This window comes from Dermochelys coriacea, chromosome 2, assembly GCF_009764565.3.
Source record: "Dermochelys coriacea isolate rDerCor1 chromosome 2, rDerCor1.pri.v4, whole genome shotgun sequence".
Taxonomy (NCBI): domain Eukaryota; kingdom Metazoa; phylum Chordata; order Testudines; family Dermochelyidae; genus Dermochelys; species Dermochelys coriacea.
Window position 1 is genome coordinate 206,785,165 of NC_050069.1, and position 24,633 is coordinate 206,809,797.

Below are 24,633 nucleotides of genomic sequence, written 5' to 3' on the forward strand. Positions count from 1 at the left end.
TTGCAGAAAACTATCATGATGGCAGCCCCTGATATTAACTTGGAATTCTGAATTTACACAAATCTGAAATCTTGAAACAAATCCAGTGAAATTTTCTCATTCTGAAGCAAAATCAGCAAAATCAGCTCTCACGTGCTCTCCAAGAGAACCCCCTTCACTAAGAGTCTGTGGCACTACAAGTCCCCTTTACCTGGAGTCAAACCATAGAGGAGAGCAGGGAGCTGATGAACTTTATAACTGACCCTCTCATGGGTTCTTTTGGACAGTAGAAGTTGGCTGGCCCACTCACTTTAGTACCGCAAGAATTGAACTTAAGATAGTCAAGCTAGTATGGAAATAACACCAAGTTAGTTCCTCAATTCACAGAAAATATTCTCATCAGCAGAGAATACTACTGCCTGCCCCCAAATTCAGCACCAATTTAAATTTGAAACACAGCTGAGCAAAATTTTTCAGTAAAAGCTTTTTTCAGCAGAAAATGCACATTTGGGTTAATCAAAACATTCAGCGAATTCATGTCAATTTCATGCCCCCCCCCAGCCCGCATACACAAAAGGCCCGTTAAAATATTCTGAAAAAAATCAAAATGTCTTGTTGAGACATTTTCTAAATGAAATATTTTGATTTACCAATTTTCAATGACAAAAAAATTTCTGATTTTTTTTGGAACTGCCAGCAAACCAAAAAATCAGTTATTTGCCCAGTTCTAATTTTAAACACTAAACATGACACAGTAGTCCTTGGAATTCTCTTTTAATGTGGTTCATTTGCTAACATTAGGGCACCAAGTGGAGATAAAGATCAGGGCAGTCATTATCAGAATGACTAAAAGTAGTGTCTGGAGAACCACTGCTGCCAAGTGGCTGAACAGCCCGACAGTTCTCCTAAACATGGCTTCTGTGGACTGGAAATGGGTTGAACTTGCTAGTTCCATATCCCTAAAGAAGGGGGACAGCTGCCCAGCCAGCCATCCCAGAACACTTTGCCACATGGGTTTTTCAGACCCCTGACCCCCCCCCCCTTGTGCAGAAGACAATTACGGATAAGGAAGAGACCCTGGGTCTGTGGGGGAAAGCAACTGTGTGGGGAGAGAAAGCCTGGCTGAATCCTCTTTGCAGTTGGCGTCAACTTCTAAGAAATGTGTTTTAAAAATGAGCCATGAAACCTTGTGAATTCAGGCTTCCTTGAAAAAGTTTTGCACAGCTCTAATAACCATGGTTGACATTTTTCAAAAGTATCTATTCGTTTTGGGTTCCCAGCTTGACACACCTTCGGCCTGAATTTCAGAAATGCTAATCTCCCACTGCTCCCATTGATATCAAGTGGAGTTGTAGGTACTCATCACATCTAAAAATCAGATCCACGGTCTTTCAAGCTGGGCACCCAAAACTGGAGGAACCCAAAAAGAGTAGCTACTTTCAAATATTTTGTCCTATACCTATTTGCATTGAAAAAGTACCTATCACTCTGGACCCTTTCCATTTTGAGCATGCCTGGTATTGTTTGATTTTTCTTGGGAGCAGTTGTCTCATCAGTCATGTGCTTTTATTGTTGGGATATACATGAGAGAGAGAGATTCAATCTCCTTTTCTATTGTGTTACACTAAAGTAAGTTTATTTTAGTAGCAGAAGTGACCAGGAATACAGACATCTGAAACACAAAGTATTTTTTGGCGGGGGCAGTCTTTAGGATTTCCCCCTTTACTCCTTTCACCTGGCTTCAAACCCAGTGTGGGGTGGATGCAGCTCCCTGTGAAGGCCATCAATGTGGCTACATGCATCAGTTATAGGGTGTTCCTTAAGACGAATATGATATGCTACCCCAGCCCTATAGGGGATGTGGTGCGTTGCTTTCTCAGCACTACAAGTCCCTGATCATAGAATCATGGAAGATTAGGGTTGGAAGAGTCCAATCCCCTGCTCAAAGCAGGATCAACACCAACTAAATCATCCCAGCCAAGACTTTGTCAAGTCGGGCTTTAAAAACCTCTAAGGATGGAGATTCCACCACCTCCCTAGGTAACGCATTCCAGTGCTTCACTACCTTCCTAGTGAAATAATGTTTCCTAATATCCAACCGAGACCTCCCCCACTGCAACTTGAGACCATTGCTCCTTGTTCTGTCATCTGCTACCACTGAGAACAGCTGAGCTCCATCCTCTTTGGAACCCCTCTTCAGGTAGTTGAAGGCTACTATCAAAACCCCTCTCACTCTTCTCTTCTGGAGACTAAATAAGCCCAGTTCCCTCAGCCTCTCCTAGTAAGTCATGTGTCCAAGCCCCCTAATCATTTTTGTTGCCCTCCGCTGGACTCTCTCCAATTTGTCCACATCCTTTCTGTAGTGGGGGGGACCAAAACTGGACACAATACTCCAGGTGTGGTCTCACCAGTGCCAAATAGAGGGGAATAATCACGTCCCTCAATCTGCTGGCAATGCTCCTGCTAATACAGCCCAATATGCCGTTGGCCTTCTTGGCATCGACGGCACATTGCTGACTCATATCCAGCTTCTTGTCCGCTGTAATCCCCCGGTCCTTTTCTGCAGAACTTCTTCTTAGCCAGTCAGTCCCCAGCCTGTAGCTGTGCATGGGATTCTCCCTTCCTAAGTGCAGGACTCTGCACTTGTCCTTGTTGAACCTCATCAGATTTCTTTTGGCCCAATCCTCCAATTTGTCGAGGTCATTCTGGACCCTATCCCTACCCTCCATCATAACTCTCCCCCCATCTTAATGTCATCTGCGAACTCGCAGAGGGTGCAATTAATCCCATCATCCAGATCACTGATAAAGATGTTGAACAAAATTGGTCCCAGGACCGACCCCTGGGGCACTCCGCTTGATACCGGATACCAACTAGACATCAAGCTGTTGATCACTACCTGTTGAGCCCAACAATCTAGCCAGCTTTCTATCCACCTTATAGTCCATTCATCCAATCCATATTTTTTAACTTGCTGGCAAGAATACTGTGGGAGACCGTAACAAAAGCTTTGCTAAAGTCAAGATATATCACATCCACTGCTTTCCCCATGTCCACAGAGCCAGATATCTCATCATAGAAGAGAATTAGGTTGGTCAGGCATGACTAGCCCTTGGTGAATCCATGTTGACTGTTCCTGAGCACCTTCCTCTCCTCCAAGTGCTTAAAAATGGATTCCATGAGGACCTGCTCCATGATTTTGCCATGGATTGAAGTGAGGCTGACCGGTCTGTAGTTCCCTGAGTTCCCTTTCTTCCATTTTTAAAATATGGGCACTATATTTGCCTTTTTCCTATCATCCGGGACCTCCCCTGATCGTAATGAATTTTCAAAGATAGTGGCCAATGGCTCTGCAATCACATCAGCCAACTCCCTCAGCACCCTCGGGTGCATTAGATCTGGACCCATGTACTTGTGTATGACCAGTTTTTCTAAATAGTCCTTAATCTGTTCTTTCACCACTGAGGACTGTTCACCTCCTCCCCATACTGTGTTGCCCAGTGCAGCAGTCTGGGAGCTGACCTTGTCTGTGAAAACCAAGGCAAAAAAAGCATTGAGTACTTCAGCCTTTTCCACATCATCTATTGCCTCCCCCATTCAGTAAGGGTCCCACATTTTCCCTGACCTTCTTCTTGTTGCTAACATACCTGTTGGTATGAGATACATGATGTTTTGAGATACATGAGATCCAAACTACCCCCCACCCCCGGCCCTCTCTCTCTTTAATGCAATGTGTTGCCACTGGACTGCTAGACCGGTCTGTATAATATGTTTTATATACATTTCATTATGATAAGGGAAATAACATGCACACAGTATGTGTGTCAGGATAGGTGTCTGTATAGATGCAAACGCATTGTGGCAAGGCCTTTTTCTGTGCACAAGAGGGGGAGGATAATACAACTTCTGTACAAGACAAGCCACAGTGTGCCTGGAGGAAGCAGGCACTGCACAAGCCCTGACAATCATTCTCTTCCGTTCTCCTCCCCCCCGCCCCCCGCTCTCCTGGCCTCTCAAAGGGGCAGGGAGAGGAAGGATGAGGGAAAGGCAATGCCATCTACCAGAACTGGTCAGGCCTCAGGAGGATCACACACTGCATCTCCCCTAAAAGTGGTGGAGCTACAATAAACATTGCAGTGTGCACTTCCCAAGGCTTCTAGGAGAAAATACAAGTCAGACAGATTTCCTATTGGAATTCCCAAAGCAGTACAAGTCGCCTCCGCAAGACCCATACCTTCAATGGAGGGCTGGGGAATGTGACCCATGTGGCATATCTGTATTGTATGTGGCACACTGTTGGCCAAATATTCAGTGTGGCCTCAGGCTGGCCTTTAAAACTGTAAAAGTCTGACCCATGAGCAAGGCTAACTATCCAGCTTGAAAATCATGGCACTTATGAAAATGTGGCTACATGTTTACTGTGTAGAAAATTATAGATAGGTTCTGGAGACCCAAGAGAAGGTCAGGCATTAAATTTGGCCCCAGATATAATAATGGGGTTTCATGATTGTAACTGAGAACAATCTGATATTTTATTTACTCTGGTCCCAGGTCAGAAAAGCACTTCAGTGTGTGCTTAAGACCATTTTTATTCAGCAAAGCTCTTTGATGTGCTCTGCTGAATCGGGTCCTCTGTCTGCTGCTGAACCAATGGAAGCCACTCTACTTGTTAGCATCAGTGATGTAAAGTCCCTGAGGGGGTCTCTTCCAGGAATGGTATCTTAACGGCTGACAACTTTTGACACAGAAACCTGATTCGGAGCTCCTGTGAGGAGACTGAGTTCTTCGAGGATACCTACAGATACCAAAAAGAAAAGGAGTACCCGTGGCACCTTAGAGACTAACAAATTTATTAGAGCATAAGCTTTCGTGAGCTACAGCTCACTTCATTGGATGCATCCGATGAAGTGAGCTGTAGCTCACGAAAGCTTATGCTCTAATAAATTTGTTAGTCTCTAAGGTGCCACGGGTACTCCTTTTCTTTTTGCGAATACAGACTAACACGGCTGCTACTCTGAAACCTACAGATACCAAGGATCTCTTGTTCAGCCCACATCTAAGTGCAAGCACCATACAGATAGGTATTTTCTTAATGTTAATTCCTACTTGTCCCACATGAATGGTAATGTACTTGCACCTGCACACCATGAATCTATGGAGGAAATATCACATTTTTCTGAACCCAGTTAGTCTAAAAAAAAATGTCTTCAAGTCTGTTAATGGGAAGTACAAATATAAGCACCGGAAGGCCCTCATCCTTCAAAGAGAGCCCTTAGGAATAAAGCCCCACAGACTCCCATGTGGCACTGGATGGGTGCAATTTATGTCCATGTGGTTTACTCTGCAGGATTGGGGCCTCAGCGATCATTAGTTTAAAAAAAAAAAGGCAAACAGAGTCAGAATGATGTCAACAGGCATTAGTGCGGAGCACCAAGGCTCCTAGAGACGAGCTACATAAATTGCCTCCTTAAATGATTTATTTTCTAGAGAGTAACTTTAACAGTAAGACCTTTTACTTGCTTTATTAGACAGCGGCTAAGCTGCTCTCTTCATACAGTTACAAATTCACCAGTTACACTTAAAGAGCCATCCTCGCTTGCTCTTTCCTTTTTTTTTTTTTTTTGGTCTTTTTGTGAAATAGACACCCAGTTTCAAACCATTTTAAAAAATATCAAAACCCTGGTGGAAAATAATTTGCAGCTGTGATAATATCACATTTTTTAAAATACCATAATATAGTTTTACTTTTAATAATAAAAGATAAAACAGGAGAGTCTGTGAATAATTAGAGATTGCAGTCTGAAGCCAGTTACAGTCACTGCAATTGATAATAAACTTAAGCCCCCTTGGGAGCAGGTAAATGCTTTGCAACCCTGACCCCCTTGCTCTCACATTACTTAACAACCCCGCAGTTCCAGCATTACATCACCATTCAAGCGATTGGTCCCTGCATTTTAACTCTCTCTCTGTCTCCTCTGATTAAGAGCAACACAGTGATGGTGGGTGGGGGGACTTCTCTTGAGTTTGCTGCTCCTTGTTTGGGTTTGGTTCGTTTTAAAACCAGCTTCTGCTCTACAAGTCCAGGTTACACTCAACAGAAAAACTCTAGCAAAGTGAAAAGGAGAGCAGGAAAGGGGGATCGAGAATTAGGAGGAGTAGAAAGGGAAGAAGCAGGGGCGATAGAAAAGTCTATAGAAATCAGAAAAGGAAAAGAAAATTAAAAACAAACCTCATGGACATCACTGAGCCTGAATTCCCTGCTGAGGTGCAGAACATGAGAGCCCTGGAATGAGTATATGTAGAACTTGAGCCAAAGCTTAACTAGCCCGAGTGAGTCATATCCTTCCCATTTGATTCCAGTCCAAATGATGATGTAATGCTCTGGCCCTCTCTCTCTCTACACTACCTCCCGCCTCCCTGCTCTCCTTTTTAGCTCAGTGCTGGTGAAGTCACCGTTTAAATCTGGCAGAACTGAAGCAAAAACTTCAATGTAACCAAAACAGCCCCAGGCCAAGTTCCAGACGTACTGAGACTTGGTGGTGCAATTGCTATTGGAAACGGGTAAACAGAGAAAGAAACAGTGCTGTCTCAGAATGGCCAGAGCAGCTGCCTGCGAAATCAGAGTAAAACCCGGGGAACTGGGCTGTCAGTGATTTACTGGTTTTGATCAGAAGATAATACACACACAAAAATGCCCATGCATTTCAGGACCTCAAGAAGGAGAAAGAGCAACTGGGAAAGGAGAAGGGAGGGCAAAGAAGAAAGGGAGACTAGGAGTGCAGAAGAGAAAATTTTGAGGGTGGGAGGATCTTTTAGGATGTAGGGAGAATAAATATTCAGTATAGGTGTTTGCACTTGTACAGGTTTGATGAATTAAGTCAGAGCAACTCCACTGACTTCAAGCTGTGTAAATCTGGCAAGAGCTTGAAACCAGGCCCCCATTTTTGCAGGATAATTGTGGGGTTCTGTTTGAGTTTCTTGGGCTGTCAGTGAGCTGAAATGTGCAGGTGTTTTCTTTCCAGAGGATGTCAGACTCTTATCTAAAAGCAACCAAAAAAACCCCCAAAACCGACCACCACCAAACCCTACCATATTCAATCACACCATTGCAACACCACTATGTATTTAGTTTTGAACTTAAAGAGATTCTTCTACAAACTTAAGAAATATTCCATATACTTAAATGGACAATACACTGGAACTGGTAAAGATTACTTAAAAAAGAGGAAACTTTTCAAGTGAAATATTGTAGTTTTATGACACAAGTGTTTCCAACTTTAGCAGCTATATTACAAAAGGCTGAAATATACCATGCGTCTATCAAGGTAGCTTAACGTCACTGAGGTTTCTTTTACTGTTCTTTCACAATTACTTTTGATCAGTGGAGTAAAAACGTAGCTCCATTGTAAAAGGCAATGCTTGTGTTTTTAAAAAGTAACATTAAATCTTATCTTAAGTGATCACTCTCCTTACAGTGTGTATGATAAACCCATTGTTTCATGTTCTCTGTGTGTGTGTGTGTATATAAATCTCTCCTCTGCTTTTTCCACCAAATGCATCCGATGAAGTGAGCTGTAGCTCACGAAAGCTTATGCTCTAATAAATTTGTTAGTCTCTAAGGTGCCACGGGTACTCCTTTTCTTTTTGTGAATACAGACTAACACGGCTGCTACTCTGAAACCTGTCATTAAATCACATCTATTATCCTTGAATATGCCAAATGTGAAAACGTACGTTATGGAACTACAGAAAAATCAGCATGACTTGCACTTAGAACATTGCAAGGATAACTAGAATGGGCCTTTTTTAACCACAGGTCAAGAGAAGAATTTCAACAAGCAGCTCAGAAAATCCAACCACCACCCTATACAAATAAAAACCAGAAAAGCCTTTACTGACATCTGGGTTGCCAGCCACATCCACCTTTTCCATACCTATCACTTCATTGGATAGCTCAGGGTAAATTTCAGTATTACAAAAGACTTGGGGAAGACACCCAGAGCTTTCATAAAATCTGGTGAAAATACAAAAGCCAATGATATTTTGTTCATATTATGGTTTCATTTTATAGCAAAATATTTTCTATTGCTTAGAAGCATCTTGTCAGTAAATGGCTCTTTGTAGCTGAATGATTGATCACTCCAGCCGTTTAATGCCCCATATGCTGCAAAGCAATAGCGATTATTGTTAAGTAGCGAAGTTTTCCCAGGATGCTGTTATGGCTATCAATGATCTTAAAGATATATACTTTCAGGGGTCAATGCTGCTAATTTCAGCTTGGTTGGTTTCAGTCATGAATTTAAACGATTAATTTTCTGGGCATATCAGTATAAGACACAGGCAGGATGAGAAGGGGAAAAAGCAGTGGTTTGTCCCATTCAAGTGGGAAAACAGGCTGCCCTCCTGCGTGACATCCCCAATCGATATTGATGCTGCAGCCATGCCGAGTGACACCTTTATCAAGCAAGGCAGCACTGAATTAGAGGTGATCGGCCATAATTATTACTGGCGCCACCGAAGCCTGTGGCTTGACGGCATCAGATGTGGTTGTTATAAAGTTTAGTCCATTGTGTCAGTGGCCTATATAATTCATTTATGTCTGAATTACCAGCTATTGATTTTTTTTTGTCTTCTGTAATGTAATAAAATAAAAGTTAGATCATTCCAAAAGCTTTCTTTTAATTCCAGGCCTTTCTGGCTATTTTATTTTTAATCCCAATCCTTTTTCTTTTCTTCTTCCTCCTTTTAAAAAAAGCTATACTAATTTTCTTGTGAAATTGCGACAGCACATCTTTGCCTCCCACTCCCCTTTTATTTTGTTTTCTTACACTTGCAGCTCTGGGTTACTAGCTTAACCTCATCATCTGCCTTTCAGTTATGCCACTGTGATTGCTATAAACAAGAATGGTCCCAAAGCAGAACCCTGCCCATGAACACCCCCAACTTTAGAGGAAGTAAAGGTCTGATACAGGCATAAACTCAGAGGCTCAGGTCCATGACTAGTAAGAGAGGAACTGCCACTAGGGCAAATACTTGCAGACAGAAAAACTATTATACTAATCAATGAGGTGTTATAGTTCTCTCTGCACATGCACATGTAGCCACTCCTCCAGCCTTTACTCATTACTAGCCCCATTGGCTCCAATGGCACTATTCACAGGAGTAAGGCCCATAGTTCTGTCAGAACAAAACAGAAAATTTTGTTTGCCCAAATCAAGCACAGACTCCACGTTTCCCTCTCTGGATATCTTCTTCTGTTAAAGAGATATGACGGTGACAATATAGTAATGCTAAGTAGTCCATTAAGTCATTAATACTTACAGAAATATAGTCTCTGAAGGAAAGAGCTCCTTGAAATCAGTTTTTGTTTTGTTTTGTTTTTTTAAAGAAACATTGATTCAAACAGATTCTCATGAATTAGAGATTTCTCAAAATGAACAGATTAGACCAGTATGGCCTGGACAGCACATGAAGACACTTTTTAAAAAAATAGGGTACGTATACATTTAAAGTCTCATTTCGAGAGGCAAACTGTTTTTATACCAAGTTCATGCTTCAAAGGAATTTAAAAACATTTGTACTTGTTAGTGGGAAGGCAAACGTTCTTTCCATCTCAGGTATTTTCAAGGCCTATTGATTTTTTTTTCCCTTACAGGAAACACTGTTTTCCCATTTTCCTTCCTGTGACCAGTCAATGATAAAGAATATCCTGTACTCAGAGGAAATTCCACTCACATACAAGAGCTGCCCCTTTTTATCTATTAGCCTCTTTTTCTTCTCCCTCCCCCCCATCTTGCCACTATCCTTATGTTTTCAGCAGTCAGCTACACTCAAGAATAGGTCTGTTGTGTTGGGAGTTGTGGGATGTTTTAATTCTAATGGGAGACTTCTTCAAAGCAGTACCCAAGCCAGTCCAGTAATGATTCCAGCTTAGCTGGCTAGCTCCGGAATGCTTACAACACCCTCCCTGTAGCGTATTTCATCCTTAGGGAAAGGGTGGTGAGGCACACCACAGCTGTTTGGTGTAACAAAAAATGACAAATTCAGTGCTTCTGCTAAAAGGTTCCAATCTGAACAACATCTGAATTTTGAGAGCTCAGATCTCAGGGCACACTAGGATTATCTCGAAAGCAGCAGTATTATAATAAGGAAATTGCATAGACTGCTTGAACAGTGTGTGAAAATAGATTGAGAATGTGGCTGGATAAATCATTTGTTCTAAACACGGGCATACCCACAATCTCAATGGCTCTGATCCTGTGCCTGTTGAAATCATTGGCAATGGGCAAAAGATAAGGCCCTAAATATAGTGTAAAACTGTATTTATTATATATTTTGTATACACTACTTGGCTTTTTTATGGGCTTGATTGAGAACAATATTCTATAACAATTATTCCACATCAAGGATGATATGTTTGTCATCCAGACATTATGTTTCATTTTTAAACCTAGATCCTTACAGTCCCTGTGGAATTAAGGAGGCCAGATAATTTTAGGGTTAAATAAGGTTTAATGACTATCATATGTACAGAGCCTTAAACCTAGTATTGAAAAATTATTTTTTTAATAAGTGGCATCTCTTCCTTTTTTAATTTAAAATAACCATCCAGGTGGTTTCCTAAGGATTTCTTTGCAAATTGCTTCCAGTGAACCTTTCCAGTCACAGACCACTGCAAACCCATGTGGTGTTATTCAGCATTCAGTTCAACTTGGGTGTCCTGTGTTTTTATAGTGGACAGAGTCTGAGGGATTGTCTGCCCAAGTGCCTACATTTAAGGGCTCGATTTCACAAGATGTGGAGGCCTCTGGCCCTAATCCAACAAGGATTTAAGCATGTGCTTAATTTAAGCATGAGTGGACCCACTGACTTCACCTGAACTACTCACAAGTTTAAAATTCCACTGGGGAAGTGGAATTTTCTAAAGCACCTACCTGACTTAGGAGCATTACTCCTATTGACTTTCAATAGGACTTAGGTTCCTAAATCACTTAGGTGCTTCTGAAAGTCTTTTGCCGGATCAGGGTCAAAGTGTTGAACTCAGTTTCAAGACTGAACTCCAAGAGAGGTAAAGCATGTCTCTCTGTAAACTCCCTAAACTGTTTTAAAATAAAATAGCAAGAAATATTCTTTGCAGGAAACACCCTCAAACGTCCAATATATCTGTATTGTATGAAACTGGTTTGGACCAACTCTCTCTCTCTCTCTCTCTCTCTCTCTCTCTCTCTCACACACACACACACACACACACACAAATATGAAGTAAATATAGTATTTAGGAAAGGTGCAGGGTTGATAGCCCTGAAGACTGATGCTCTTTAATAGTCCAGAAAAATGTACAACACAGGCACGAATGGCAGCGAAATTTCCCCACATTTCATCATGAATCTCAACCATGACCTTAAGGGACAACCTCTAGGGATGTGAGAGTAGTTAAGTCTCCTAGCCCATTCCATCCTTAACCTCTCAGGTGAGATTGTTAAGCCTGTTAATGACAACTGTGCTAGTGTTTTTTATGATGTGGACATTTAACCACTAGGAAATAGAATGAAACATCACCTACTCATTAAACATAGGCCAAATAGCCTGGGGCCAGCTTTGAGCTGATGACCTGAATGTGAAGAACTCTGTATCCAATTACCTATCATTGAGTCAGCCTATCCGAGTAGCTAGCTATTTTATTACAGTTTTAAACCACAAATAATGCAGCAATTTATGCAAAACAGTAACATTTTACATTTCTATAGCACCTTTCACCCTGAAGGATCCCAAAGCACTTCACAGACTATACATAAAAAACCAAAGAAATGTAATCAGCTCTGACAAGAAAGGTGGCAACCAGCCAGCACACTGCACAAGAACTGGGGGAGGAGAAAGGACAAAGGTAAACACCCACTATTTTAAAAATGCCTTGTAATTATCAGTGTTTCTGAACAGCAAAGAGAGACCTAATTCTTCCCTTGCTTATATCAGCATAATTCCATTTGCTTCAATGGAGTTACTTATTTACACCAGTGTGTGTTAGTCCGTAATGAGAAGCATAATTATTTCTATTCTCATTCTAGGAAGCTTTGTCACTGTTATCTCAAATATCTCAATCTTGTTATTCATAAAAAATGGGAAATAGGATCTGTTTCCTCATGAAAGCTGGTTGGGAGTTTTTCAATGATTTTTTTTTCAATTTTTTTTTAATTAAAAAAAATGCCAATCTGCCAAAACTAAAACTGTTTGTGAAACAGGACTGGATTTGGTGACTTTTCAGAACTTTCAAAATGTTTAATGTCAACATTTTCAAAATAAAAATTACAGTTTTCCAATTTGAAATGACATTCCATTTCAAAACCTAAGCTAAGCTTCAGCTAGGGGTGAGGGGGAAGGACAAAATCAAAATTTCAAAATAAGTTAAAACATTTTGATTGACCCAAACAACTGCAAAAAATGTTGGAGTTTTTTAGATCACAAATATTTTTGCAATTTTGACTTTTTGTCCCAATTTGCAGCAGGACATTTTTTTAAATTCTTGGAAATATTTGCAGGATGCAAAAACCATTTCCTGCCCATCTCTATTCTGCATCCCCTCCCAATGTACTTCAGACAAGAAGAGAACAGACCTCAAATTGAGAGAGCAAAAATTGAAGTAAGACTCATAATGCCATAAGGCAACTCTGAGCTGGAGAGCCAACCACAGGAGATCAGTAATACAATAGGAGAGAGCATTGAATAACTGTTCATATCAGACTCTAAAATTAATTTTAATCTTTCCCTGAATTTTTTTTCCTTATAGATTTTCTTTAACCTTCTGTTTTATTCCTTCAGCCTGAAAAATAAAATAATAATAATAATTTATATTCCAGTGATTTTTTTTAAAATCAAGCAACCCCCTGGGACTTAACTCCTGTTGGGGAATGGGGTGAGGGACAAATTCTGGAGCTCAGAGCTCTCTCACTTTGGCACTGTAAATTCAAGGTACTGTCTACTAATAGCTAGTGCTACAATTATGTCATGGAGGTCATAGAATCTGTGACTTCTGTGACCTCCATGACATCTTCTGCCCCGGGGCTGGACTGCTGAGCAGCAGGGGAACTCCAGAGGTCCCTGGGAGTCCCCCGGAACTCCTATTCCCCACGGGTGGCTGGGTTCCCGGCAGTTGTCCAGCCGTGGCAGGACCCCCCTCCCCTTCCCACAGCAGTGTAGCTGAGAGGGGTGGCGGGAGCCCTCCACAGCTACCCAGCCACCAGGGCAGGGATTGGACCCCACAGCAGCCCAGCCGCTGTGGGTGCTGGACTATCCTCCCTCCGCATTTTGTCAGGGATATTTTCAGTAAAAATCACGGACAGGTCATGGGTTTTCGTGATTTTTTTTTTAATTGCCCGTGACCTATCTGTGATTTTTACTAAAAATATCCCTGACAAAATCTGATCCTTAGTAATAGCATATAAGGTTGCTTGCTTCTAAAGAAGTGTCTTTGTTGATAATTCAACTGGCCATTCATTATTTCCTGCCTGAGAATCAGTGACCATCATCAACCATTAGCAAACATTTTCTGGATTCTAATCTGGGCAATTTGAACTTGATTTGTATTTCAGGAGCCATGACAGCACAACCCTCCAACTAACAAAGAGTTTTTAGAAAATATACGATACAGTTCAGATGTCAAAGGATTTTTTAAAAATAAATACTTTTCAATTATTAATAATTTAGTATGTTTATAGTGCATAAGTGTTCATGAACATTACAATTTAGGTGCCTGATTCTGCACCCACTGAAGTTAATAGCAGCATTCTTCTTGATTACAATGGCACTGGATTGGTCCCACAAATAGTATCTCTTTATCATTCAATGATTCTTATTAACACAAGGAGTTGCATGAATCCTAGTGACATCATTTTTACATGGCTCCATCCATCAACTTCCCAGCAGAGTTCAGAATTAATTTATGTCAACATCCCATGTCTAGATACCTTAGCTGTAGCACACTTTAGTCTATTTTAACATTGAATTGTGCTTCTGAGAAACAAGAAGGTTTTTGGCAAGAGCATTGAGATAAAGCCACAAGTAAGGGTCACATTGTGAGCCCCTTACTTGCAATGGTGAGCAGTTACAGGAGTTGTCCCACTGAAGTCAGTGCTCTCCAATGTAAGTAAGGATATCAGAAATTGACGCCTAAGAATTTAAGCTTTCTGACTGATCAAACAAAAACTGTCAGCTGATAGAACATATTTTATTTTAATAAGGAAAATACCTACCTTCCACCTTACTATTTAAAATGGGAGTAAAAACGAAGCCTAATTCCTGTGCACTGCTATTTATGGTACATTTTCTGATATTTGCAGTTAGACAACCATCTGTGCAACCATCAGCGACTTTTTCTCAAACTGACAAGAATTCTACTAGCACTAAGTTATGTATTTAGAAGCCCACCAACACTTTTGTCCAGGAAGTAGGCACGGGGGAGGGAAAAAGATGAATATCCCCAATTCCTACAGTTTGCATGGCAAGTGGTATCCATATTTTTAAAATATTATTCATTTTAATATTGATACGAATGTTTTACATTTTTAGGATTGAATGATTGGGAACGCACATACAGGCTACTGGGCAGATTCTCTTTGAAAAGACAGAAACCCAGAGAGGCAATGTATATGGACCTCATTTTACTATTACTTCTTCTTCTTCTTCAAGCATCACAAAAGAAATAAAAATGTCTTTATGCCTATTTTTAAAGATATGCCTGACAACATGTATTTTCAATGTTTATGTGACATATTTCTAGTAAAATATAATGTCCCTAGTTCAACAAGGTAATTAAGCACATACTTAACTTTAAGTTAATACACTTCAAGCTAGGAACATGTTTAAATACTTAGCAGAATCTGAGCCTAAATTTCTTTCTCCTAATATCACAGGGTAGCTTTCCCAACACAGGCTGCACTTCCACACAGTTGCTAATAGATTATAAAGAGTGAACATTTATAAACATCAGTGCCAATGCAGGAGAAGTAGATCTTACTACCCTTTACCAAAGCTCCTTTCCCCAAGGATAGGTTTCAGTGTAGCAGCCATGTTAGTCTGTATTCGCAAAAAGAAAAGGAGTACTTGTGGCACCTTAGAGACTAACAATTTTATTTGAGCATAAGCTTTCGTGAGCTATAGCTCACTTCATCGGATGCATTTGGTGGAAATGCATCCGATGAAATGAGCTGTAGCTCACGAAAGCTTACGCTCAAATACATTTGTTAGTCTCTAAGGTGCCACAAGTACTCCTTCTCTTTTTCCCCGAGAAGATCAGGTACTGAAACACTTGGAAATACTACCAGAGCCTATTTCTTATGCATTGACCTATTGATAGCTTGGAACTTCTCTCAACTCATGAAATTCTGCAAACACCCTTTTAGTCCATTTTTAATAATAAAATAAAGACAGTCTGATCACAACTTATATAGAAAATGGAATTGTTCAGATGTCTGCTGTCACCCATCAGAGGAAATCTGCATCTGTAGCTCGTTGAACTCAGAAGCCCTCCCTGGCACTGGCATACCATTCTACTCTAATTACATTCGCTACTTAACATGGATCATTATCATCTTGCAAAACTTTTGGGGTCATTGAAAGGGATTTCAAGAATGCCACAGTAAAAACGGACAGCTTGTTGATGTCACGATCTGTGATGCTAATTCTGTCTGATGTTACTTTCACAGGAAATCCCACTCCTGGGTGCTGCTTCACATCCAGCTATACTCCTCTATACATCCACATGTGTGTGAATTATTTGGTGGGTTGCATTTGCGGACAATGATGTAGGTGAAGTACCTGAGTCTGACAAAATTCTTCACTCCCTTCAACATTCAGGTTCTGTCATGATCATCAACCTGTTTATAAATCTTGTGTTGATGCAAGCTATCAAGACAGAGCTGAGTTAGGGTGAAATCAAAGTGATGCGACACATTTTAAAAAAATTATATATGTTTTAGTAGCTTTAAATGCTAAACAAGCTGATTACATCATACTCACAGAAAAATGATTCAGTGTAACCAAGGAAACTGTTTTTGCTAAACAACAGCAAGAGTCCCTTCATTTACATCTAAATTCACACGAGACAGAAGTTTAGTTTAATCTCACTTTACAGAAATCTGACGCTGTAATCCCATGGCAAGTGTTGAGATTGGCTGGGGTGTTCTTGTGTCAGTTCTTAGGGCAAAACTCCCTGGGGACTGCAGCAGGGCTGTGTCAGATGAGGGCCCTTTGCTTTTGGAATATGTTATCCTTGGAGGCCTGCCAAAGGCCCCAAGTTTGGCTAGCCTCAGAGCATAATCTTCTAAGGCTCATTTATACTGTTTAGTGTTTGCTTGATTGTCTTTTTTATTTTTCCTTTTGGCGTGGTTTGTTTTCATTGTGTTTTGTTTGTTTTCATTGTGCCTGGGTTATCAATTTAGCTTATTCTGTATCTTCAGTCTCCCCAGACGTTATGATATGCCACTGATAGCCATGACTGTGGTAGTCTAACGATCACTTCTGTGTTTTGTTGGGGGGAGGGGGTGTCAAATCATGAAGTCATTACTCAGTTTGGGCTGACTCCTTACTTGGGCAAGATTTTCATGAAGCTGATTCTGAGAAATGCCGAGCATTAAAAGCAATAGGATTGTAAATGCTCAGAAGCTGCTAAACAACACTAAGGGTTAAACCAACAGGAGTTTTATCTGGTGGAGTCTTTGAAATAACTGAAAAGTCTCCAGAATTTGGCTATTTCATATCCTAGCTGCTACGGTGATTTATATACATACATCCAGAATGATTTAAGAGATAACAGAAATATTATTACTGTAATAATGGCAGAAACCATTATTGTTAAGGTTACATCTTCATTTTTATTCAAAGTTTTTTCCAAAACGTTCACCTTTTAGGATCTGCAGTGTTGTAGCCATGTTGGTTCCAGGATATGAGAAATAAAAGGTTGGTGAGGCAGCATCTTTTGTTGGACCACCTTGTGTTGAGAAAGAGACAAGTATTCAAGCTCCACAGAGCTCTTCTCTGGTTCTCACTCTCACCAACAGAAGTTGATCCAACAAAAGATATTACCTCACTCACCTTATCTTTCTCACCTTTTAGGAAAATTTTTTCCCATGCCTGGTCTTTGCCATACAGTGAATATTTCTGGAAATATTTTGCTACAGTTGTTCTGCCATTTTTGAGTAGAACTGTGAAAAATAAACACTCTAAGAAAAAAATCGTGAACTTTTTATTTTAAACTGCTCTACACTCAGAAATCTTGAACTTTGTCATGAAAATAGCTCACAAAAACAAGTGGTTCTGAGGGCATTGGTGAAAATTAATTTTGATTTGATGGAGTTACAAGTCTTTCAAAATCCTGTTTCACCCATACAGAATATGTTTTCCACATGTTTTCTCACTAAGCTTATGAAACATGCAGCTGAGGAAGGCCATGCTGCACATTCATGACGGCTAATTTAGTTAGCCCCTGTGAATCTTTTGAGGACAGCCAAGAAAGGTTTGTAAGATATAAAATGGTTGAGGGAGGAGGGAGCTTGCACACTTGTCAAGGTGCACAGGAAGGAGACCTGCTTTGAAACACTGTAGGAGCTCAGCTTGCAAGGGTTATAAGAGAGGTTCTCTTAAAGTACTTTTTGTTACATGTATATATTATGAAGGCACCCACAATGGAGCTTAGATTCTGTGCTGTGCAGGGGAGGGAGCAAAGGTGGCTTTAAGACACCAGTGTACCCTTCTGAATCTGGGCTGCCATATGAGTCAGCACTTTTGCACCCTTACATACCTAATTCATGAAAACCCCTTGAGAACTGCCTATGGGCCACTCCACAGCCTGCAGCAGCACAAAATCTCTGTAGTGCTCTGCTCAGTGCTACCAAGGCATTCTTAACACACCAGAGCCACAGCAGAATACACAATCTCTCTCTCTCAGAATACAGTCATACTGTACACCTTAGTGACCCGTACTGTCGAAGAGTTCTTCTGCGTAGACATGATACTTTCTAATCCATCCAAAACACAGCTATTAAAATTATCTTCTTCATGCATACTGCTCCCTCTTGCCCATCATATCAACTTTAAACTTCCCCTTCTCACCTTTATCCATTCTATCCAAGTCTACATTCCATCAAAAATACCAACCTTTGAAGATTTATTCATGTCCTTTTCCTACTTGGAAACCTCCCAGCCCAGTCCACCAAACCACTGCCCGCCCTCTCTTCTTTCAGTTCCCACAAAACTCATGTCTTTCATGGTGCCTATAAGCATGAAATAAAAAGCAGAAAAACAAAATGACCTTCCAAGTAATTCCCTCCTTAAGGCTTTTGTATGTACATGTACACATATGTATGTGTGCATACACTTCGCCATAGCTTTCATTCCTGATTCTTCATTATTAGCATGTTTGCATGGAACTTGGATTTTTTTCCTCCAAATGCTTAGTTGTCCTTCTGATGAAATTCCACTGTTGGGAAATAACAAGACCTGGTACATCTCTGAGACCCCTTTAAAACCTTGTGTTTGGGATGTCACAAATAAGATTGGCTGCAGGTGGGAAACAGGCATAAGCAGCAAAGGAAATAATAAAAGATAAAGATCTTCTTTCACAAAAATGGTCTTGGTGATAATGAATGAGGAAAGATATCTTCAGAAAACACATGATTTATAATCCAAACTGTTGCTAAAAATGTTTTTCAAATATTTACCACCAGGTGCCAGCAGTTCTTTAATGCTTTTTATTTTCCATTTCTGTTATATACATTCAAAATTGTGCCATCATCTGAACTAGGACTTCAGATGGGGAATTTAAAAGGGGAGAAAAATGTAGGGATGAGAGGAAACTTGAAGAAACCAAGATCCTATATTTTCATGCAAATACCCTTACTAGCAAAGAGGAAGGGAAGAAAATTCAGGCCTGCACTACAGAGAGTTTTTGTACCAGTATAACTATGAGCTAAGAGTCTGATTTTTTTAAACCGAACTAGTTATGTCATTATAACTCTTAGCATGGAGATATTTATAATGGGATAAAGGGGCCTTCTATGAGTAGAATATATATCCCTTCTCATAATGAAATAAACTATACAAGTATAACCACCTTTTTACCAATATAACTGCATCCACACCAGGACAGTTATACCACTTTTACTATACCAGTATATTTAATGTCATATAACTTGTGTGTGTTTAGACAAGGCCTCAGAGGGTCCTCTCTGGACTAGGAAAACAAGGTGTGTTCAGCCGTGAACGTGGCTGAAGATACCCAGCCTGTGAAAAAATCTCTGCCTCCTCAGTCACATTTAAAGGTGATGTTTTAACCATTTGGGCTCTGCCTTCTGAGAGCTCTTTTCTCCTTTGCTAAACTAGACAGTTTCCTCTCATAACTCCAGAGACCTTTGTTAAGCTCTTGTTTCCAAAGGTTAAGGTCTTGAGGGTGATCTTCCCATTTGTCCACATCCATGTCCATTTCTTTGAGGTCTCGCTTGCACACACCCTTGAAACGCAATCTGGGGCATCCTTTAGGTCTTTTTCCAGATGCCAGTTTGCCGTAGAGGATGTCCCCTGGGATGCACCTATCATCCATTCAGCACACATGCCCAAGCCAGTGGAGGTGTCTCTGTTTGAGGACTGTTTGCACGCAGGGTATGCTGGCCCGCTTGAGCACCTCAGTGTTGGTGACTCTGTCCCTCCAGGAGATTCCAAAGATTCAATAAAGGCAATGCATATGAAAGCTGTTGAGTCTCTTTTCCTGATGAGAGTATAGTGTCCATGTCTCATTCCCAAACAAAAGTGTGCTGATAACACATGCATGAGACACACAGATTTTTGTGTGTTCTGTCAGTTTGTTGTTTTGCTAGACCCTCTTGTTGACTGGGAGCCACCTGAGATAAGTGCTGCCCAGCAGGAGCCTGCACCCCAACCCCCCTCCCGGAGTCAGGACCCTGAACCTCCTCCTGCTCCCTGAAACTCTTCCTACACCATGTATCCCCTGCCCCAGCCCTGACCTCCCTCCCAGAGCCAGCACCCCATAGCCCCTTCTGCATCCCAACACTCTGCCCAGCCCAGAGCCCCCTCCTGCACCCAAACTCCCTCCCAGAGCTTGCACACCTCACCCCCTTCTGCACCCCAACCCCCTGCCCCAGCCTCAATTCAATGAAGAAGCCCCCTCCCACACTGCAAACCCCTCGGCCCCAGCCCAGAGCCTGCACCGCCTCCCGAACCCCAAACCCCTACCCCAGCCTGATGAAAGTGAGTGAGGGTGGGGGAGAGCGAGCAATGAGGGGGGAGGAATGAGCAGGACGGGGCTTCGGGGAAGGGGCGGGGTAGAACCTGGGTTTCCCTTAAATTCAAAAAGTGATCTTGGGCATAAAAAGGCTAGAGACTGCTGGTCTAGACATTGTTGTGGGGGCTTGAGTTCTGTTTCAAGTGAAAGGTTGACAGTGATAGTGGACCCCAGGTATGTGAACTCATTCACCACTTCAAATCATAGTTGATCTTGATGGAGGGTGCTTCCTCAACTCCTTGGCACATTGTGTAAGTCTTTTTTAGGCTTATAATAAACCTAAAGTCTTGACAGATTTTGGAAAAACTGTCCATTAGGCTTTGAACATGAACTTCTGGGTTGGCTGTCACTGCTGAGTCATCAGCAAAGTGAAGGTGTTGGATAAGAGCCTCCCAAGTCTTGGTTTTAGATCTGAGTCTTGCAAGATTAAACAGCTTTCCATCAGATCTTGTGTGCAAGTAGATTCCCTCAGATGAGGAACCAAAAGCTTGTTTCAGTAATGGGGAGAAGAAGATCCCAAACAGAGTTGGGGCAAGTACACAACCTTGCTTAACTCCTCTATGAATATGGAAAGCCTCAAACACTGAGCCGTCATAATGGACCATGCCGTACATGTTTTCATGGAAGGATCGAATCATGCTTAAGAGCCTTTGTGAGATTGATAAGGGCTACGTAGAGGGGCTTTTTTTGTTCTTTCCATTTCTCTTGTAGTTGTCTCAGTGAGAAGATCATGTCTTTAGTAGACCTTTGAGCTCTGAAGCCACACTGTGATTCAGGATAGATTCTGTCTGCAAGGATCTGAAGTCTGTTCAGGACAACTTGGGCAAAGGCTTTTTCCATAATACTAAGAAGGAAATGCCACGATAGTTGTTACAGTCACTCCTGTTACCCTTATTTTTATAGAATGATGATCTCTCATTTCTTGTAGTACTTCGCCTTCTTTCCAGCACAGGCAGAGCAACTCATGAAGATGTTGCAATATAATAGGTTTTCCACATTTTATGACCTTGGATTGTATGCGGTCTTTTCCAGGAGCTTTTCCATTGGGGAGGCCATCTATGGCAAGGCTAAGTTCCTCAACAGTCGGTTCATCATCAAGTTGGTTCATAAAAGGCAGGCTTTTGATGGCATTTATGGCTGCGTCCATAGCAATATTTTCATGAGAGTAAAGCTCAGAGTAGTGTTCTACCCAGCGATCTATGAGCTTGGTGCAGTTGTTGATAGTTTCCCCTGTTGATTTCAATGGGGCTATCTTTTTTGAAGTTGGACCCAAGGCTTTCTTGATCCCATCATACGTTTCTAATGTTGCCTGTATCAGCTGCTACTTGGATGCTTTCACATAAGGGACTTGTGACGATAAGATCCAGTTGGTGCCGGTAGCCAGATCTGGGATGTTTCCAAGACACTTTGTGTTGCGACTTTGTCTGGAGAATGAGTTTGTTACACAGAGATCGTAATAAGAACAAAATTCTTGCAGTTTCTCACCACTTCCATTAATTTTACCACCTCCGTGTTAACCAAGACAGTTGGTCCATGCTTCATGATCTGCTCCCCTCCTTGCATTAAAGTCCCCTAGCAGGAAAACATATTCATGTTTCAGAATCTTGCTGATGGTGGTGTTCAACTGGTCATAGAACTGGTCCTTGATGTCAGAAGACAAGGAAAGTGTTGGGGCATACACACTCACAAGGTTGACTGGGCCATCAGATGTGAACAAGCGTAGTGCCAAAATTTTCTCGGATCCATTTGTAGGTGGCTCAATCATCCCCAGAAGTGAGTTCTTGATGGCAAATCCAACTCCACGCTCTCGTGTTTCTTCTGTGCTTTTCCCCTGACAGAAAAATGTGTAGTCTTTTTCTCTGAGAGATCCGCTTGATGCTAGCCTTGTTTCTTGGAGGGATGCGATATCCACATTGAGTTGTTTCAGCTCATCACTGATCATGGCAGTTTTACGTGCAGCATTGATCTGTTGAAGTTTCTCAGATAATCCAGTTATCATGGTGCAAACGTTCCAGCACCCTATCTTTAAAGATGTTTTCTTTCTTTTACTTGATTTGCCTGATGCATTGGTTACAATCTAATTGACAAGTTATAAAAATCTAAGTTCCAAGAACCCATTGAAGCAGGCAGACTGTGGCAGGACAACACCCTATTGTCTGCGGGCTGCTCAGTTTTATGGAAGGCGATGGTTGTGGAGTGAGATATGATGATCTCTCCCACCATCGGAGACAGCTCCAGGTGCTCAACTCTATGCCAATAGAGTAAGAGCTTTGAACTGGTGACTGCTGCCTCCCGTGTTCTGTCGATGCTCAAGGCAAAGCTAGAGTACCTCTCCAGGGCGCAAGCCTGGGCAGATAATGTGGAGGCCCTGAGTTGCCTAGGCATCAGGACAGTCTTCCCTGTGTCACCAGTAAACTCCAGAGGAGAAGAAGAACAAATACATCTGGTACCTGATCCGCTGTAGGAGTTGCCAGAAAGATACTAAAATATTAGTACCTGACCGCCTTTGGGGCTCCACTCCAGATTTTCTGTCTGAGTTTACTCTTGTAGCCTTACTTTCTCCCGAATTTACCCACAAGACAGTGGGGCTTTTCTGTCAGGGGTTTCTCCCTTAGCCTTACACCCTCCCGAGCTACCCACAAGGCAGTGGGTTTGATGAGACGCAGGTAGTATCACCTACAGTACTACAGTAGCTGGCATAGTCTGATCTGACCTGTAGACAAATACGGTTGTTCTTAAAAATGCATTAGCTGGTCACGGTTAGCCCTGATGCCCTTGCTGATCAACTTAAGCAACATACCAGTGAAGATTTACTCGTGTTTGTTTACAGACATCAAAAGCAGATATTCAAGAGTTACGTCAAAATAATTTAGTCCTAAAACATCAAACCTTAAGAGAAGCTGTTTTCCTACCTTTTACATATGTTCAATCACATACCTGTAATACAAAAAGTTATTATACAAATAGTCTTAAACTACCAAAATGTGCATTCTGTGCATTATGTTTTTTTTTACAAAGGGTCACAAAGTAATGCACAAATAAAATATATTGAACTCATTTGAGACATTTAATGCAGTACAGTCTCCCGTCATAGATGTATCTGACTAAATATCCCCAATGAACAACATGATTAGTAGCCATACCAGCCTCAGTTTGTGTTCTGATCTGCTCTCATAAGCCAAACAGGTTTGGTCATGGCCAACACTTAGATGGGAGATCTCCAAGAAAATTCTAAGGTGCTGCAGGAAGTGGTGTTGGTGATTCAGTAGGTGACACACTTCAATTTAAGTCAGTTTTGGACCAAAACCTACACAGGAAATTTTCGTAGACACAGTGTAATTACCCAAATGGGATTTTGGGCAGGACACCAGGGCTGAGGGTAGTCATTTGTCACACGTTCATGGTTTATTAGGGATACAGAGTGCTTGGCAATTTTTTTTAAAAAAGGCATGCCTGCTCTACAGTTTTCTACAGAATTACTTTACCTTGTACTTAAAAAGAATTAATTTCTAGCTTTTTTGGTTGAGAAAACAATGTTCCAAATGGGAACCAAGTGTTACCAATGCAGTGTTATCTTTCTGAGTCCTACCTATAAAAAGTGCTTCTCCACAGCATTACTTTGCTTTATATGAAATGTGTTTAGAGCTATAAAGCCATGTAAATCAGGGTTGTATAAATTTATTTTATCAAAGCAAGCATAGTACCATTTTAGTAAAAATTATATCAATATTTTGTGTTTTGGATTTTTCCCATTTGAATTAATATATTACGTTTTTAATACAAAAAAGACTCTACACTTGATATATTTGAAAAAAAAAAGTGCTCTAACTTTTAGGATCATTTAATCTAAAATTGTGATTTTTGCATTTTGGGGCATGACAAAGCTGTGGTTTTGTCAAAAAAAATTTGTCACAATAAACAGCAAGACATAACTACAACTAGAATAATAGAAATGTAGGACTGGAAAGGACCTTGAGTCCTCCGCACTAAGGCAGGACTAAGTATTAGCTAAACATCCCTAACAGGTATTTGTCTAATTTGTTCTTAAAAACCTCCAATGATGGAAATTCCACGACAGCCCTAAGTAATGCTTAACTGCCCTTACAGTTAGGAAGTTTTTCCTAATGTCTAACCTAAATCTCCCTTGCAACAATATAAGTGCATTACTGCTTGTCCTGTCCGCAGAAAATAAAGAGAACAATTTATCACTCTTCTCTTTATAACAACCTTTTACTTATTTAAAACTGTTATCATGTCCCCTCCCTCAGTCTTCTCTTCTGCAGACAAAACAAAGCCAGTTTTTTCAATCTTTCCTCGTAGGTCATGATTTCTAGACCTTTAATCAGTTTTGTTGCTCTCTTCTGGAC

General features: G+C 41.1%; 1 protein-coding gene across 8 annotated transcripts in view; it reads right to left on the reverse strand.

Annotated features, from left to right (window-relative positions):
• Positions 1 to 24,633, reverse strand: part of CREB5 (cAMP responsive element binding protein 5) — a 359,862-nt gene that overhangs the window by 122,015 nt on the left and 213,214 nt on the right. The window contains exon 1 of one of the 8 annotated variants that reach the window (XM_038393121.2): positions 6,209 to 6,296. The exons of the other annotated variants lie outside the window; for them this stretch is intronic. Within the exon in view, the coding sequence (XP_038249049.1) occupies positions 6,209 to 6,255 (47 nt within the window). The 5' untranslated portion in view covers positions 6,256 to 6,296. Of the gene's footprint in view, positions 1 to 6,208; positions 6,297 to 24,633 lie in introns of those variants that run through there. 8 annotated transcript variants of the gene reach the window in all.